General features: G+C 38.4%; 1 protein-coding gene across 1 annotated transcript; it reads right to left on the reverse strand.

Annotated features, from left to right (window-relative positions):
• Positions 1–415: 415 nt before the first annotated feature.
• On the reverse strand, positions 416–16178 carry LOC128204259 (uncharacterized). The gene is made up of 6 exons (XM_052905665.1): positions 15983–16178; positions 10745–10899; positions 8969–9069; positions 7540–7656; positions 2393–2524; positions 416–1502 (listed from the first exon to the last, which is right to left on the reverse strand). Exons 1-6 carry the CDS (start codon positions 16000–16002, stop codon positions 1188–1190), a joined length of 840 nt encoding a protein of 279 aa, XP_052761625.1. The 5' UTR covers positions 16003–16178; the 3' UTR covers positions 416–1187.
• Positions 16179–17957: the final 1779 nt, after the last annotated feature.

The following is a 17957-nucleotide window of genomic DNA, read 5'->3' on the forward strand; positions in this document are numbered from 1 at the left end:
TGATCAGTATATTCGATGTTTACTGCCATAAAAAAGTATATATTATATACACCTCCATAACAAACCGACTAGACCATCAGTAAATACAACATACGCTTCGTTATCCAACCGATTAGAATTCATGACAGCCTTTATCAGTATAAACGATTTATACTTGTATATGATATCACATACTCGACGATAAATTTATAAAATGTGACTTTTGAAACCACACGATGGTGTAACTAGAGCCGTTCTTAAGCCATAGTTAGACATACAATTTAGTATATTAAAAAGGATATGGATCAATAAAATCGTAAACAAAAATATCGAGTAACCAGAACGGACCTCCTTTTTGACATATATACATTATATACAGAATTTAGACACAGTGACTTGATGATAAAGGCTCATTTAAGTCATAATAACTCATTCCAACTAGCCAAAATTATATTTTACACATACCTGAACATGTATATCATCAATATAATACATTGCTTTAAACATAAAATGAAATTTGACAAAATTCAAAAGTACCCTATACTGTAATATGAAACTAAGGCTTGATTACGACTTGTTTACGACTCAAAATGATTCATCATCATCATTCAAGGTTACGATCACTTTCTACACTTTGCGCACCCCAGTATGATAAAACGCGAGATAACAATGTTGACATTAAGTAATAAACATTTACATGTATTGAAAACAAGAAAAGAAATGCACGTAAGTGAAAATGAAATCGCGCATCATTTTTATCGATACGGAGGGTTGTTTGTTCTTTTAAAGTGACACTCTTTTTCAAAATCGATACGTACACATATATAACAAACATTAATTTTGAGTGATAAATCTTTACATGCTTACTAAATAACACTTTTATTGAACATATTAATAACTGGTAACAAGATTGTGACCATGTATTTAATAGCTGAAAACGCAAAAATATTAAATGATTGGTGAGTGCTTAAAGATTTACTGTGATCTACTATCGTCTTATAAGGTAGAAATACCTTCTTTTGTGCACCTTTCTTTCAAATTAAACTCGATATCCTTCAAAAGAATCGTTGTTTTCGACATTTATTCACCCTTGTTGGTATATTTATTGTATGAATTGTAATAAATCTGATTTGGGAGTAGGAGTGCATCTTTAACAATCCATAGCTCGATGCGTAGCTCAAATCCTTTTTTCCAAAATAAAGCATAATTCAAGTGAGTTTCTCCACGAGTTTCAAGTCCTTTATATACATGTATTGATCGGGAATTTCCATAAGGGCGGCGAGCGCCACAGACGCCTGTGGGTTCCGAGCGCCTTGCTTCACTTTGTGGAAGTTCACAAACTGAAAGTTATCAAATATCCTCTCCGGAAGTAGGTCATCAAAGTCGTTCATGGCGTCCCATGGACCGTCCCCGACTCCTACGACAATGATGGAAAGGGGGAAGTTGGATGCAGTGACGATGGAGGCGACTGTTTCCGCTTGGCATGCTAGCTGCCCTGTCGTTGCTATCACAAGGATGTGGTACTAAACATGGAAAAGTTTAAACGATAAGAGTGGTTAAGTTGTATATGGGTTGTGAGTTCGACTCCCATCAGATCAAGTATCACCTTTACTTTTTTATTGTGCAATTATGTTTAAATACCAAAAAGCTTGTCTTGACATGCGATAAACAAACATTGAGTTGTAATTGGAAAAACTAACATCATAACTGCTTGTTCAATCTTAATCAAGGTATAATAAACTCGGAACTCCTCGCCGATTTCCCATCGAAAATAACCTCGGATGTATATGGACGGTTTACAATGTCAGAAATTACATTTTAAGTACGATGCAAGTAGATCGCGTAGTAATTTCAATTAAGCAGTAAAACGTAATGATTTTACTTTTGGGAATCTTTCTTATTTATGGAATAATTGACTTCATTGGCAATCATTTTAAACTCAAATATACAACATACATGTTAAAACACGACAATAATGCAATACTATTATTCTAAAATTTACAAACTACTTCTTCTTCTGCTGACCGTTACACTTGTTTACAGTTAGATGACCTCATACTGTCGAAGTGTCGTCATATGTTTTAACGTGACGTTTTTACGTTTATTATTCAGACGGAGTGGTGAATTGTGAATAATTTTCATAAAACGTCAATTTTAAAGTGCTCCGTGAAGCGCTGCATGGGTTGTATTGACAACCATTTCCCTGCTTAAAATAGTCTACACAGCTATGTATTGTTTGTTGATTTATATTAAAATCTGTGTGAAATAGAGACATAGTCTCAAAACTTTCCGGACATCCCTCGTACAAATGAACCAGCATACATCCGTGGTTGTTTACGATGGAAAATGACCGAGGAGTTCCGAATGATCGATATATAATATAATATAACTGTTCGCTTCGGAAGCCTTCTACCTTTTTGGTGTTCTTTACGATGTGTACTGCCTCGTCAATGAGAGGCGCAAGGTTTGTAGGTCCACCAAGCTTCAGACCAGGGGTCACGTGATTGTACACGTCCATCACCTCCATAAATCCATCACAGTCGTTCTGCAACATAGACACGGGGAATGTTATGTTTACATAAGTAGAGGTTATACAATACCTATACAGTCGAACCTCGTTGAAACATGGACACGGGGAATGTTATGTTTACATTAGTAGAGGTTATACAATACCTATACAGTCGAACCTCGTTGAAACATAGACACGGGGAATATTATGTTTACATTAGTAGAGGTTATACAATACCTATACAGTCGAACCTCGTTGAAACATGGACACGGGGAATGGTATGTTTACATTAGTAGAGGTTATACAATACCTATACAGTCGAACCTCGTTGAAACATAGACACGGGGAATGTTATGTTTACATTAGTAGAGGTTATACAATACCTATACAGTCGAACCTCGTTGAAACATAGACACGGGGAATGTTATGTTTACATTAGTAGAGGTTATACAATACCTATACAGTCGAACCTCGCTGAAACATAGACACGGGGAATGTTATGTTTACATTAGTAGAGGTTATACAATACCTATACAGTCGAACCTCGTTGAAACATAGACACGGGGAATGTTATGTTTACATTAGTAGAGGTTATACAATACCTATACAGTCGAACCTCGTTGAAACATGGACACGGGGAATGTTATGTTTACATTAGTAGAGGTTATACAATACCTATACAGTCGAACCTCGTTGAAACATAGACACGGGGAATGTTATGTTTACATTAGTAGAGGTTATACAATACCTATACAGTCGAACCTCGTTGAAACATTGACACGGGGAATGTTATGTTTACATTAGTAGAGGTTATACAATACCTATACAGTCGAACCTCGTTGAAACATAGACACAGGGAATGTTATGTCTACATTAGTAGAGGTTATACAATACCTATACAGTCAAACCTCGTTGAAACATAGACACGGGGAATGTTATGTTTACATTAGTAGAGGTTATACAATACCTATACAGTCAAACCTCGTTGAAACATTGACACGGGGAATGTTATGTTTACATTAGTAGAGGTTATACAATACCTATACAGTCGAACCTCGTTGAAACATAGACACGGGGAATGTTATGTTTACATTAGTAGAGGTTATACAATACCTACACAGTCAAACCTCGTTGAAACATAGACACGGGGAATGTTATGTTTACATTAGTAGAGGTTATACAATACCTATACAGTCAAACCTCGTTGAAACATTGACACGGGGAATGTTATGTTTACATTAGTAGAGGTTATACAATACCTATACAGTCGAACCTCGTTGAAACATTGACACGGGGAATGTTATGTTTACATAAGTAGAGGTTATACAATACCTATACAGTCGAACCTCGTTGAAACAAAGACACGGGGAAAGTTATGTTCACATTAGTAGAGGTTATACAATACCTATACAGTCGAACCTCGTTGAAACATTGACACGGGGAATGGTATGTTTACATAAGTAGAGGTTATACAATACCTATACAATCAAACCTCGTTGAAACATAGACACGGGGAAAGTTATGTTCACATTAGTAGAGGTTATACAATACCTATACAGTCGAACCGCGTTGAAACATTGACACGGGGAATGGTATGTTTACATAAGTAGAGGTTATACAATACCTATACAGTCGAACCTCGTTGAAACATTGACACGGGGAATGTTATGTTTACATTAGTAGAGGTTATACAATACCTATACAGTCGAACCTCGTTGAAACATTGACACGGGGAATGTTATGTTTACATTAGTAGAGGTTATACAATACCTATACAGTCGAACCTCGTTGAAACATAGACACGGGGAATGTTATGTTTACATTAGTAGAGGTTATACAATACCTATACAGTCGAACCTCGTTGAAACATAGACACGGGGAATGTTATGTTTACATTAGTAGAGGTTATACAATACCTATACAGTCGAACCTCGTTGAAACATTGGCACGGGGAATGGTATGTTTACATTAGTAGAGGTTATACAATACCTATACAGTCGAACCTCGTTGAAACATAGACACGGGGAGTGTTATGTTTACATTAGTAGAGGTTATACAATACCTATACAGTCGAACCTCGTTGAAACATTGACACGGGGAATGTTATGTTTACATTAGTAGAGGTTATACAATACCTATACAGTCGAACCTCGTTGAAACATAGACACGGGGAATGTTATGTTTACATTAGTAGAGGTTATACAATACCTATACAGTCGAACCTCGTTGAAACATAGACACGGGGAATGTTATGTTTACATTAGTAGAGGTTATACAATACCTATACAGTCGAACCTCGTTGAAACATTGACACGGGGAATGTTATGTTTACATTAGTAGAGGTTATACAATACCTATACAGTCGAACCTCGTTGAAACATAGACACGGGGAGTGTTATGTTTACATTAGTAGAGGTTATACAATACCTACACAGTCAAACCTCATTGAAACATAGACACGGGGAATGTTATGTTTACATTAGTAGAGGTTATACAATACCTATACAGTCGAACCTCGTTGAAACATAGACACGGGGAATGTTATGTTTACATTAGTAGAGGTTATACAATACCTATACAGTCGAACCTCGTTGAAACATAGACACGGGGAATGTTATGTTTACATTAGTAGAGGTTATACAATACCTATACAGTCGAACCTCGTTAAAACATTGACACGGGGAATGTTATGTTTACATTAGTAGAGGTTATACAATACCTATACAGTCGAACCTCGTTGAAACATAGACACGGGGAATGTTATGTTTACATTAGTAGAGGTTATACAATACCTACACAGTCAAACCTCATTGAAACATAGACACGGGGAATGTTATGTTTACATTAGTAGAGGTTATACAATACCTATACAGTCGAACCTCGTTGAAACATTGACACGGGGAATGTTATGTTTACATTAGTAGAGGTTATACAATACCTACACAGTCGAACCTCGTTGAAACATTGACACGGGGAATGTTATGTTTACATTAGTAGAGGTTATACAATACCTATACAGTCGAACCTCGTTGAAACATTGACACGGGGAATGTTATGTTTACATTAGTAGAGGTTATACAATACCTATACAGTCGAACCTCGTTGAAACATAGACACGGGGAATGTTATGTTTACATTAGTAGAGGTTATACAATACCTACACAGTCGAACCTCGTTGAAACATAGGCACGGGGAATGTTATGTTTACATTAGTAGAGGTTATACAATACCTATACAGTCGAACCTCGTTGAAACATAGACACGGGGAATGTTATGTTTACATAAGTAGAGGTTATACAATACCTATACAGTCGAACCTCGTTGAAACATAGACACGGGGAATGTTATGTTTACATTAGTAGAGGTTATACAATACCTATACAGTCGAACCTCGTTGAAACATTGACACGGGGAATGTTATGTTTACATTAGTAGAGGTTATACAATACCTATACAGTCGAACCTCGTTGAAACATAGACACGGGGAATGTTATGTTTACATTAGTAGAGGTTATACAATACCTATACAGTCAAACCTCGTTGAAACATAGACACGGGGAATGTTATGTTTACATTAGTAGAGGTTATACAATACCTATACAGTCGAACCTCGTTGAAACATAGACACGGGGAATGTTATGTTTACATTAGTAGAGGTTATACAATACCTATACAGTCGAACCTCGTTGAAACATAGACACGGGGAATGTTATGTTTACATTAGTAGAGGTTATACAATACATATACAGTCAAACCTCGTTGAAACATAGACACGGGGAATGTTATGTTTACATTAGTAGAGGTTATACAATACCTATACAGTCAAACCTCGTTGAAACATAGACACGGGGAATGATATGTTTACATTAGTAGAGGTTATACAATACCTATACAGTCGAACCTCGTTGAAACATAGACACGGGGAATGTTATGTTTACATTAGTAGAGGTTATACAATACCTATACAGTCAAACCTCGTTGAAACATAGACACGGGAATGTTATGTTTACATTAGTAGAGGTTATACAATACATATACAGTCAAAACTCGTTGATTTGAACTCCCGGTCCCGATTTCTCGAAACTTCTTATGTCTCTTATAGCAGGATTAAGATAAGCTCACTATTTTTGGTTTACAATAAATTGCGTAATATTCACTTCTTTGGGAGTTTTTATACTTTTACATAGGAATTATCATTACGAAAATCACATTAAACCATTTTTCATATATCAAGATACAATGTAAGTATGTGTTTTGGCTAATTGAAATAAGCTACTCAAGCCTGTTAAGCTTAAGAAGTTTCGAGAAATTGGGGCCTGGGGACTGGCGAAAATAACTCGATCCTCGGGGGATTTCGAGCCAAACGGAAATACTTACCTTCAGTATAAAAAAATCGGTCCTTAGCATCCAGTTCGAGCCAACGCAGCATTCGAGCCAAGCCAGTTCGAGCCAATGAGGCAATCGAGCTAAGCCACTTCGAGCCAACAAGGCAATTGAGCCAAGTCAGTTCGAGCCAATGAAGCAATCGAGCCAAGTCTGTTCGAGGCAACGAGGCAATCGAGCCAAGCCAGTTCGAGCCAATGAGGAAAAATCGAGCCAAGCCAGAGTGAGCCAATGCGGCAATCGAGCGAAGCCAATTCGAGCCAATGAGGCAATCGAATCAAGCCAGTTCGAGCCAATGAGGTAATCGATCCAAGCCAGTTCGAGCAAACGAGGCAATCGTGCCAAGCTAGTTCGAGTCAATGAGGTAATCGAGCCAAGCCAGTTCGAACCAACTGGGTTCGACTGTATATATATATAGGTTAAGATCGGAAAGCTATTCACATTTATTTGGTATTCTAGTCAAACCGACAGAGCACAAATAAGAATAATGTTCAAATGTCTTAATTTAATTGACTCTTTTTCAAAAAAATATAAAAAGGCCATTTAATCAACAAATCACGAATGAATTTTGGCATTTTGTGCAGTACTGTTTTTTTATTCTTAAAATTTCAATACATATTGCTAGTCTACCGCAAAAGTATGATTTGCAATGCTTAAACACCTATTACCTCTGGTTTGAGAGGGAACAACTTCCGGTCTGGTGTGCCCTTGTCCCCGAAGCCGTAGGCTGGGATGATGCCATCATCGTCTAGCGGTTCCAGAGTTTCACCCAAAATACAGATCACCTGCAATAATCATCAGCCATGCCTTGAAAATCGTATGCAATCCCCATGTAAAATTAAAATTAAGTAAGACAGCAACAACTGCTATTAGTCCATGGAACAGTATTTTATCATTCTCTTAGTCAATCATTATTGGTAACTGGAACAAGCAAATACACTTCCCGGAGTGTCCCTGAAACGTTATGACGGATTGATTGTGGCTGCAACCATACAACTTTGTATGGGGCTGATTGCCTCGAAAAATAGAATGTGTCTTCGATCTGTACTTATCGCCTTAAATAGAATGTGTTTTCGATTTGTACTGATCACCTCGAAAAAAAGAATGTGTCTTCGATCCGTACTTATCGCCTTAAATAGAATGTGTTTTCGATTTGTACTGATCACCTCGAAAAATAGAATGTGTCTTCGATCCGTACTAGACACCTCAAAAATAGAATGTGTCTTCGGTCCGTACTGATTGCCTCGAAAAATAGAATGTGTCTTCGGTTCGTACTGATCACCTTAAAAATAGAATGTGTCTTCGATTCGTACTGATCGCCTTAAAAATAGAATGTGTCTTCGATCCGAACTGATCACCTCCAAAATAGAATGTTTCTTCGATCCGTACTGATAGCCTAAAAAGAATGTGTCTTTGATCCGTACTGATAGCCATAAAAAATAATGTGTCTTCGGCCCGTACTGATCGCCTCAAAATAGAATGTGTTTTCGACCCGTTGGTGGGAACTTGGTATTATGCTTCTGAAATGAAAGCGAACGGTGTATTTTTATAAACGATGTTCCATTAATACAATCAAGCATTTTTTTAAAGTATTAGATTTACATATATCTTTTAACGCGTGACAGAGGAAGACTTTAACGAATAACAACATGTTGCGATAGTGTAAACATTCAGGGATTAAATTGAATTCCGGTAGATCTATATTTACGAGAATTTGAAGTTGTTCCGGTGGTTACATTTGAATCCCCAAACTTCACATACCATACTAACGTACATCCTGGTACAGATTGTTGTTCTCCTTGACCGTATGTAGTCAGTAACCGCTGAATTTATTCTTACCCTGGGTATCGTTACACTTAAAACTTTGTAATGAATGAGGCCAAGGTTCGCCATCTTCATTAGAAACCCCAAACCTAACATCCCTAATTACTTACCTCTTGGTACGGATTTATTGTCTTCTCATTGACTGTATGTAGACAGTTACCCCCGAATGTTGTCTTAGCCTGGGTTTCGTTACACTTAAAACTTTGCAATGAATAGGATCAAGGTTCGCAATATTCATTAGAAACCCCAAACTTCACACCCCTAATTACTTACCTCTTGATACGGATTAATTGTCTTCTCCTTGACCGTATGAAGACTGTTACCACCGAATGTATTCTTACCCTGGGTCTCGTTACTCGTCGTATAGTCGATACCTGAGGGAACAACAATACTGTTTTAACAATTATCAGGCTTGTATGGAAAGAGAAAAGGGTGATGCGTACGAATTTTGAAACAACCTGGAGTTCGAAACATTCACCTTTGAATGTATTTTCTTAAATTGTCGGAAACACATATTGGCGGAAAAGGTCGCGTCGAACAATCCTTGCTTTAGAACAAGCTTATGGATGCAGCTTTGTACACTGTTCATACGCATCAACGTTAATTTCAGGTGGAGGTAAATGAATAGCGTGGCCAAAATAGAATTATTGTTTTAAAAGTAATGCAATGACAAGACAACAAATGGCGACATGTCAAGCCCGTTAAAAGAATCTTTGACACAGACAAAATGCTCTTTCATGCAATTGCAACACATAATCACATGGTGTTTAACAAAACGTGTACCTGCAATATTACGCCTTAGCACGGTTAACCTCCATGGAAAGGTTTATGAAAATCCTACAAAATATGGTCAAGAAACAGCCCGGACAAGCTCATTACAACATTTGACCTCTAACCTTGACCTTTGAGGTACAGACCTGGGATATGTGCACGTCAATTCACCTCATCAGTGAACCTTCATTCCAAATTATTTAAAAATCCAATAATATATGGTCGAGAAACAGTACGGATAAGGCTCATTTCAACCTTTGACCTCTAACCTTGACCTTTGAGGTACAGACCTGGGATATGTGCACGACACGTCACCTCATCATAGTGAACCTTCATGGCGAATTATTAGAAAATCCTATAACACATGGTCAAGACATAACCTTTGACCTCTAATCTTGACCTTTGAGGTACAGACCTGGGACGTATGCACAAAATGCCGTCTCATCATAGTAAACTTTCATGGCTTTTTTTTTGAAATCCTAAAATTCATGGTCAAGATACAGCCCGGACAACCTTTAACTGTGACCTTTCAGGTACAGACGTGGGTCTCACACCGCCTTATCATGGTGAACCTTCGTGGCATGTTTTCTTTGAAAAATCCTGTAATGCATGGCCAATATATAGCTCTGACAAGGATCATTTCAACCTTTGACATCTAACTTTACATTGACCTCTGAGATAAGGTCCTTGGATTTTTGTGGGACACCTCGCCACATCATGGTGAATCTTTATGGAAAGTTTTTTTTGAAAAAAAAGTCCTATAATGCATGGTAAAGATGTAGCCCGCACAAGGACTATTTCAACTTTCGACTTCTAAATTTACCTTGACCTTTGAGGTATGGACCTTGGTTTTGTATTTGACACGCCGCCACAGCATGGTAAAATTTCATGGCATTTTATGTTAAATCCATAATGCATGATTAAGATACAGCTCGGACAAATTCAGCAATAACGAACGCACTAACGCACGTACGCACATACACGGAATTACAACTATGTCTACCTCACCGCAAGCGGGTTCGAAAAATAGAAGAAGAAGAAACAACATTAGTACTTAGGATTATAGGCGGACCTGTAAAGGAAGAGATAAGAAAGTCTGTTTTCCTCTGCCGCCTATGGACCTAGCTTTTGTCGCATATCTGTTATTGAGCGCACAAGCATATGTTCCATCTTTTGTATCCATATAAAATGAGATTATATCTTACAATGACGAATGCAATTGAAACCAGCATCAAACACTAACAAAGTAACATGTTAGTATGTAAGTCAAAGTAATACCAAATATGATTCCACACTGGTCCACCCCGACGGACTGTATGGCCTTGGTTACTTCATCAAGTCTGTTGAAGCGGTCAACAATCGTCCTGAACGTTCCCTCATCCGTGACCTCCTTATCCTCTCCCGTCAGTCTGGCAGCTAAGAGATGATGCGGTCTGAAATTGGCACCGTACGTTATAGAGGTGGACTAAAATAAGAATCGTAGTTGGTAGACGTTAGCTGAAATGGGCACAATAGTTGGTAGACGTGTACTTAAAATGGCCACCGTAGTTGGTAGACGTGTACTCAAAATGGCCACTGTAGTGGACAGACGTGTACTTAAAATGACCACCTTAGTGGAAAGACGTGTACTTAAAATGGCCACCGTAGTTGACAGACGTGTAGTTAAAATGGCCACCGTAGTGGACAGACGTGTACTTAAAATGGCCACCGTAGTGGACAGACGTCTACTCAAAATGGCCACCGTAGTTGACAGACGTGTACTCAAGATTTCCACCGTAGAGGACAGAGATGTACTTAAAATGGCCACCGTAGTGGACAGAAGTGAACTCAAAATGGTCAACGAAGTGGACAGACGTGAACTCAAAATGGCCACCGTAGTTGACAGACGTGTACTTAAAATGGTCACCGTAGTGGACAGAGGTGTACTTAAAATGGGCACCGTAGTTGACAGACGTGTACTCAAAATGGCCACCGTAGAGGACAGACGTGTACTAAAAATGGCCACCGTAGTGGACAGACATGAACTCAAAATGGGCACCGTAGTGGACAGACGTGAACTTAAAATGGCCACCGTAGATGACAGACGTGTACTTAAAATGGTCACCGTAGTGGACAGACGTGTGCTTAAAATGGCCACCGTAGTTGACAGACTTGTGCCTAAAATGGCCACCGTAGGGGACGGACGTGAACTCAAAATGGCCACCGTAGTGGACAGACTTGTGCTGAAAATGGCAACCGTAGTGGACAGACGTGTCTTTAAAATGGCTACCGTAGTGGACATACGTGTACTCAAAATGGCCACCGTAGTGGAAAGACTTGTACTTAAAATTGCCACCTTAGTTGACAGACGTGTACTTAAAATGGCCACCGTTGTTGACAGACGTCTACTCAAAATCGCGACCGTAGTGGACAGACGTGCACTGAAAATGGCCACCGTAGTGGACATACGTGTGCTTAAAATGGCCACCGTAGTGGACAGACGTGTGCTTAAAATGGCCACCGTAGTGGACAGAGGTGTGGTTATAATAGCCACCGTAGTGGACAGACGTCTACTTAAAGTGGCCACCGTAGTGGACAGACTTGTGCTTAAAATGGCCTCCGTAGTGGACAGACTTGTGCTTCAAATTGCCTCCGTAGTGAACAGACGTGTACTTAAAATGGCCTCCGTAGTGGACAGACTTGTGGTTATAATAGCCACCGTAGTGGACAGACGTGTGCTTAAAATGACTCCGTAGTTGACAGACGTGTACTTAAAATGGCCACCGTAATGGACAGACGTGTGCTTAAAATGGCCACCGTAGTTGACAGACGTGTACTTAAAATGGCCACCGTAGTGGACAGACGTGTACTTAAAATGGCCACCGTAGTGGACAGACGTGTACTTAAAATGGCCACCGTAGTTGACAGACGTGTACTTAAAATGGCCACCGTAGTTGACAGACGTGTACTTAATATGGCCACCGTAGTTGACAGACGTGTACCTAAAATGGCCACCGCAGTAGACAGACGTGTGCTTAAAATGGCCACCGCAGTGGACAGACGTGTGCTTAAAATGGCCCCGCAGTGGACAGACGTGGACTTAAAATGGCCACCATAGTTGACAGACGTTTACTTAAAATGGCCACCTTAGTTGACAGACGTGTACTCAAAATGGCCACCGTAGTTGACAGACGTTTGCTTTGAATGACCACCGTAGTTGACAGACGTGTACTTAAAATGGCCACCGTAGTTGACAGACGTGTACCTAAAATGGCCACCTTAGTTGACAGACGTGTACTTAAAATGGCCACCGTAGTTGACAGACGTGTACTTAAAATGGCCACCGCAGTGGACAGACGTGTGCTTAAAATGGCCCCGCAGTGGACAGACGTGGACTTAAAATGACCACCATAGTTGACAGACGTGTACTTAAAATTGCCACCTTAGTTGACAGACGTGTGCTTAAAATGGCCACCGTAGTGGACAGACGTAAACTCAAAATGGCCACCGTAGTGGACAGACTTGTGCTGAAAATGGCCACCGCAATGGACAGACGTGTGCTTAATATGGCCAGCGTAGTGGACAGACGTGTACTCAAAATCGCCACCGTAGTGGACAGACTTGTACTTAAAATGACCACCTTAGTTGACAGACGTGTACTTAAAATGGCCACCGTTGTTGACAGACGTGTACTCAAAATCGCGACCATAGTGGACAGACGTGTACTGAATATGGCCACCGTAGTGGACAGACGTGTGCTGAAAATGGCCACCTTAGTGGACATACGTGTGCTTAAAATGGCCACCGTAGTGGACAGACGTGTGCTTAAATTGGCCACCGTAGTGGACAGACGTGTGCTTAAAATGGCCACCGTAGTGGACAGACTTGTGCTTAAAATGGCCTCCGTAGTGAACAGACGTATACTTAAAATGGCCTCCGTAGTGGAAAGACGTGTGGTGAAAATAGCCACGGTAGTGGACAGACGTGTACTTAAAATGACTCCGTAGTTGACAGACGTGTGGTTAAAATGGCTACCGTAGTGGACAGACGTGTGCTTAAAATGGCCACCGAAGTTGACAGACGTGTACTTAAAATGGCCACCGTAGTTGACAGACGTGTACTTAAAGTGGCCACCGTAGTTGACAGACGTGAACTTAAAATGACCACCGTAGTGGACAGACGTGTACTTAAAATGGCCACCGTAGTTGATAGACGTGTACTTAAAATGGCCACCGTAGTTGACAGACGTGTACTTAAAATGGCCACCGTAGTTGACAGACGTGTACTTAAAATGGCCACCGTAGTTGACAGACGTGTACTTAAAATGGCCACCGTAGTTGACAGACGTGTACTTAAAATGGCCACCGTAGTGGACAGACGTGTACTTAAAATGGCCACCGTAGTGGACAGACGTGTACTTAAAATGGCCAACGTAGTGGACAGACGTGTACTTAAAATGGCCACCGTAGTTGACAGACGTGTACGTAAAATGGGCACCGTAGTTAACAGACTTGTACTAAGAATGGCCAACGTAGTGACAGAGATGTACTTAAAATAGCCACCATAGTTAACAGACGTCTCACTTTATCTATTCAATTCATAATACTGCCACGAAACAATTAATTATTATAACATCCTAAATACCTTAATCTTATAAAAAAAAATCCAACGAAATAAAAGTTTATAACACTTATTTCATCAGTATCTAGAAAACTATTCACTTTTTCGTAGAAATATACATCATGACTTTCTTTCACGATCAAGATCCTTTTAAGATAATAACTCAGTCCGTTACTTCAAATTTACTTCTGTCTATACTTCTCTGTTTGACCACATATATATATGTTAGGCATTGCAAAAAAAAATACGATTTATTGGCGCGTTACCATGGTTACATTCTTACTCCTCATTTAAAGAAAATGCAAACTGTCCTTATATCTAACTGGCTCATTTTTGTTGCTGTTGCGCTAGATAAATAAACTATATCATCACCAGTGTTTAATAGTCTGTCAATTACTAGTATACAGAATTATTGGAAAACATACCTATTGAATGACTTGTTACCATAGCAACCAAAAAAATAATAAAATAGCACAATGCAATTTCATTTCTAATTTGGTATTGATTGTTCTTCCAAAATAAGAAAGAGTTTAACATAACACTGACAGGGCCATTTCTGACCTTTAGTGAACCAGACCATTTTATCTTTACGTCATTAAATTGTTTGTATTGTATGGTTATGAATATGTTTACATTTAAAGCTGCACTCTCACAGAGCTACCATTTTGCGTAAATGTCTGCAAACCAACGCTAAAAGATTGCTGAAAAAAGATTTGATCGCAGATTTTTATACCCTAATGTAAAGTCAATATTATAAAGCATAACCGTACATTGTTAAATGCGTGTTATCAGATCTCGTATTAACGTTATCAGAGAAAGCAAAACTGTTCTGTTCTGTTTTTAATGATCGAGGCATATTTAAAAAAAAATATGCCCAACCGCGACCTAAGGGACAGGACGCTGGTTGTCATCCACCATTTAATTGACTTTAATGGGAGTATATCTCTTTAATGAATGATAGAACATGGTTGTAGAACCCTATTCAACTTTCACCACCCCTGAAAAACGACCTCCGAAAGATACCAGGCGGAGCAGGACTTCCATTCGTGTAGTACATACTCTACATATGTTGAGTATGATAGATCTAACTACTACGTTGGAAAATAAAGTAGTTGTTTACCTCAAACAGGCCAAATTAAACATTGAACTTATTTGTACAAATTTTGTTTTGATTTAACAGTCTTTACTTCGAAGTCACATATATATAATGTATGTATACGAACTATTTTCAACTTTTGTGACTTATAGACGCATCGGGTCGGGTGCAACCTTTTGTAAATATGATGCAATTTGTTTGAATTGCACATGTCACAAATATAAAAATAACAACAACTAACTTACTTCGTTACAAATTACTTACTTACACACCAACTCACTCACTCACTCACTCACTCACTCACTCACTCACTCACTCACTCACTCACTCACTCACTCACTCACTCACTCACTCACTCACTCACTCACTCACTCACTCACTCACTCACTCACTCACTCACTCACTCACTCACTCACTCACTCACTCACTCACTCACTCACTCACTCACTCACTCACTCACTCACTCACTCACTCACTCACTCACTCACTCACTCACTCACTCACTCACTCACTCACTCACTCACTCACTCACTCACTCACTCACTCACTCACTCACTCACTCACTCACTCACTCACTCACTCACTCACTCACTCACTCACTCACTCACTCACTCACTCACTCACTCACTCACTCACTCACTCACTCACTCACTCATCATACCATGAGAATGGTTTAGATACATTGCTTACTTAGACTCTTTCTGATATCATATTCTCTATTTTTAAAGGATACAACGTAGCTGGCTCATGAATATAATTGCCATAGCTTTAAGTGAGATAGTTTTATAAAGCGCATACCATAAGGTGTCTAAAAGACTTACCTATGAATATCATCCGCCATGTTTGATTTTAAACTCACTCAGATGTTGACATTCCCTACCTTATTGAAGTAAACCGAAGTACTCTGATTATCAGAGGTTAAACTTAAGACGAAGAAGTTTTTACTATCCGAAATTAGATATTGATATGAGCAACCATACCGCCGAAGTACTTCCTTTTAAAAGATAAATAAAATGTCGATTGCGAAATATTACAATACATCATTTAAAGGCCCGTTCTCGCTTCGGATCATTTATTTGTTCATATTAACGACTAAAGAAGTGGTGAGCAGGTTTAAACTGAACACTTTAAAGTGACACTTTTATTCAAAACAATACATACACATGTATAACAAACATAAATTTTGACTAATAAAACTACTTACTTAATCATGCATTTAATATGGAAAATATTAAGTAGAAAGTGCAAAAACATTAAATGATTGGTGAACGCTAACAGATTTGCTGTAGTCCACTATAGTCGCTTATATATAAGGCAGAAATACCTTGTTTTATGCTCATTTCTTTCAAATTAAACTCGGTATCCTTCATAAGAATCATTGATATCGACATTTATTCATCCTTTTTAAAATATCTAAACAATGTCATCAATTGTGGTAAATCTTATCTGGGAGTAAGAGTGCATCTTTAACTATTGTTGTTTGTTAATGGTGTCGACATAAAAATAGTTTTATATAATATTTGAATGTTTACGAATTAGATGCCTTATGACAAATTTCAATATAATTCTGAAGTGCTTTGTTTAGGTTCATCTTTATAATAATCACGACAAACTCATTTTAAGTCAGTTAAATCAAGAAACCGTAATCGGGCTTATTCAGATAAGTTATTAAGCTTGTTACCCTAAATAACTGGGGACGGGGGGCGGGGGGGCATTTTAAAGGGCTCAATCAAAGGATTGTTTCTTCCGTTAACAAAAAATATTTAATGTTTCATAACTCCAAAACTGTAGCCTATGGGTTTTTTTAAATGTTTTTTTTCTAAATGGTGGTTTTTAAATGGGGGATGGGGGGCGGGGGTTATTAATTGGGGTTTTTAAATGTTTTTTTTAAATGAGTGTTTTTTAAATGGGGGGGGGTATAAATGGAAGGTTTTAAATTGGGGGGTCAAATAGGGGGTTTATATGGGGGTTTTAAATGGGGGTTTAAATGGGGTTTTAAATGGGGGTTTTAAATGGGTGTTTTAAATGTGGGGGTTTTAAATGGAGGTTTTAAATGGGGGTTTTTAAATGGGGGTTTTAAATGGGGGGTTATAAATGTGTGTTTTTTTAATAGGGGTTATAAATAGGGGGTTTAAAATGGGGGTTTAAAAAGGGGGGGTAAAGGTTTTTAAATGGGGGGTTATAAATGGGGGAGCTAAATGTTTTTTTAAATGGGGTTATAAATGAGGGGTTAAATGTGGAGTTTTTAAATGGAGGGATTATAAATAGGGGATTTTAAATAGGGGGTTTAAATGGGGGGTTAAATGTTTGTTTTTCAAATGGGGAGTTATATATTGGGGGTTTATATGGGGGTTTAGATGGGGGTAAATGGGGGGGCTTAAATTGGGGTTATTTTTTTTTAAATGGGGGTTATAAATGTGGGGGGTTTTAAATGGTGGTTTTAAATGGTGGTTTTGAATGGGTGTTTTAAAGGGTAACAATATAGATTGATAGAAAACATTATTTTCGTTTAAATGCGTTATAATATTTAACTCATTACACAAGAATGAACAAAAAACGCATATAATTTGTGTACAGATAAAACTGTAATTCTTCATTTTTTTTTTCCTTTACGTGGTCACAAATTCCCTAATTTAAAAAACGCCAATTTATTGCTAATATTTTTTTTATCTGTACACAAAAGATGTGCTTTTAATTGTTTTGACTATTAAAGTCAATTGAGTTTAACATTAAAATGAAACTTTTTGTTACGCATCAACCTAAATTGTGTCCCTTTAGCATTTAGATGTACGAATC

This window comes from Mya arenaria, chromosome 10 (assembly GCF_026914265.1).
Source record: "Mya arenaria isolate MELC-2E11 chromosome 10, ASM2691426v1".
Classification (NCBI taxonomy): Eukaryota; Metazoa; Mollusca; class Bivalvia; order Myida; family Myidae; genus Mya; species Mya arenaria.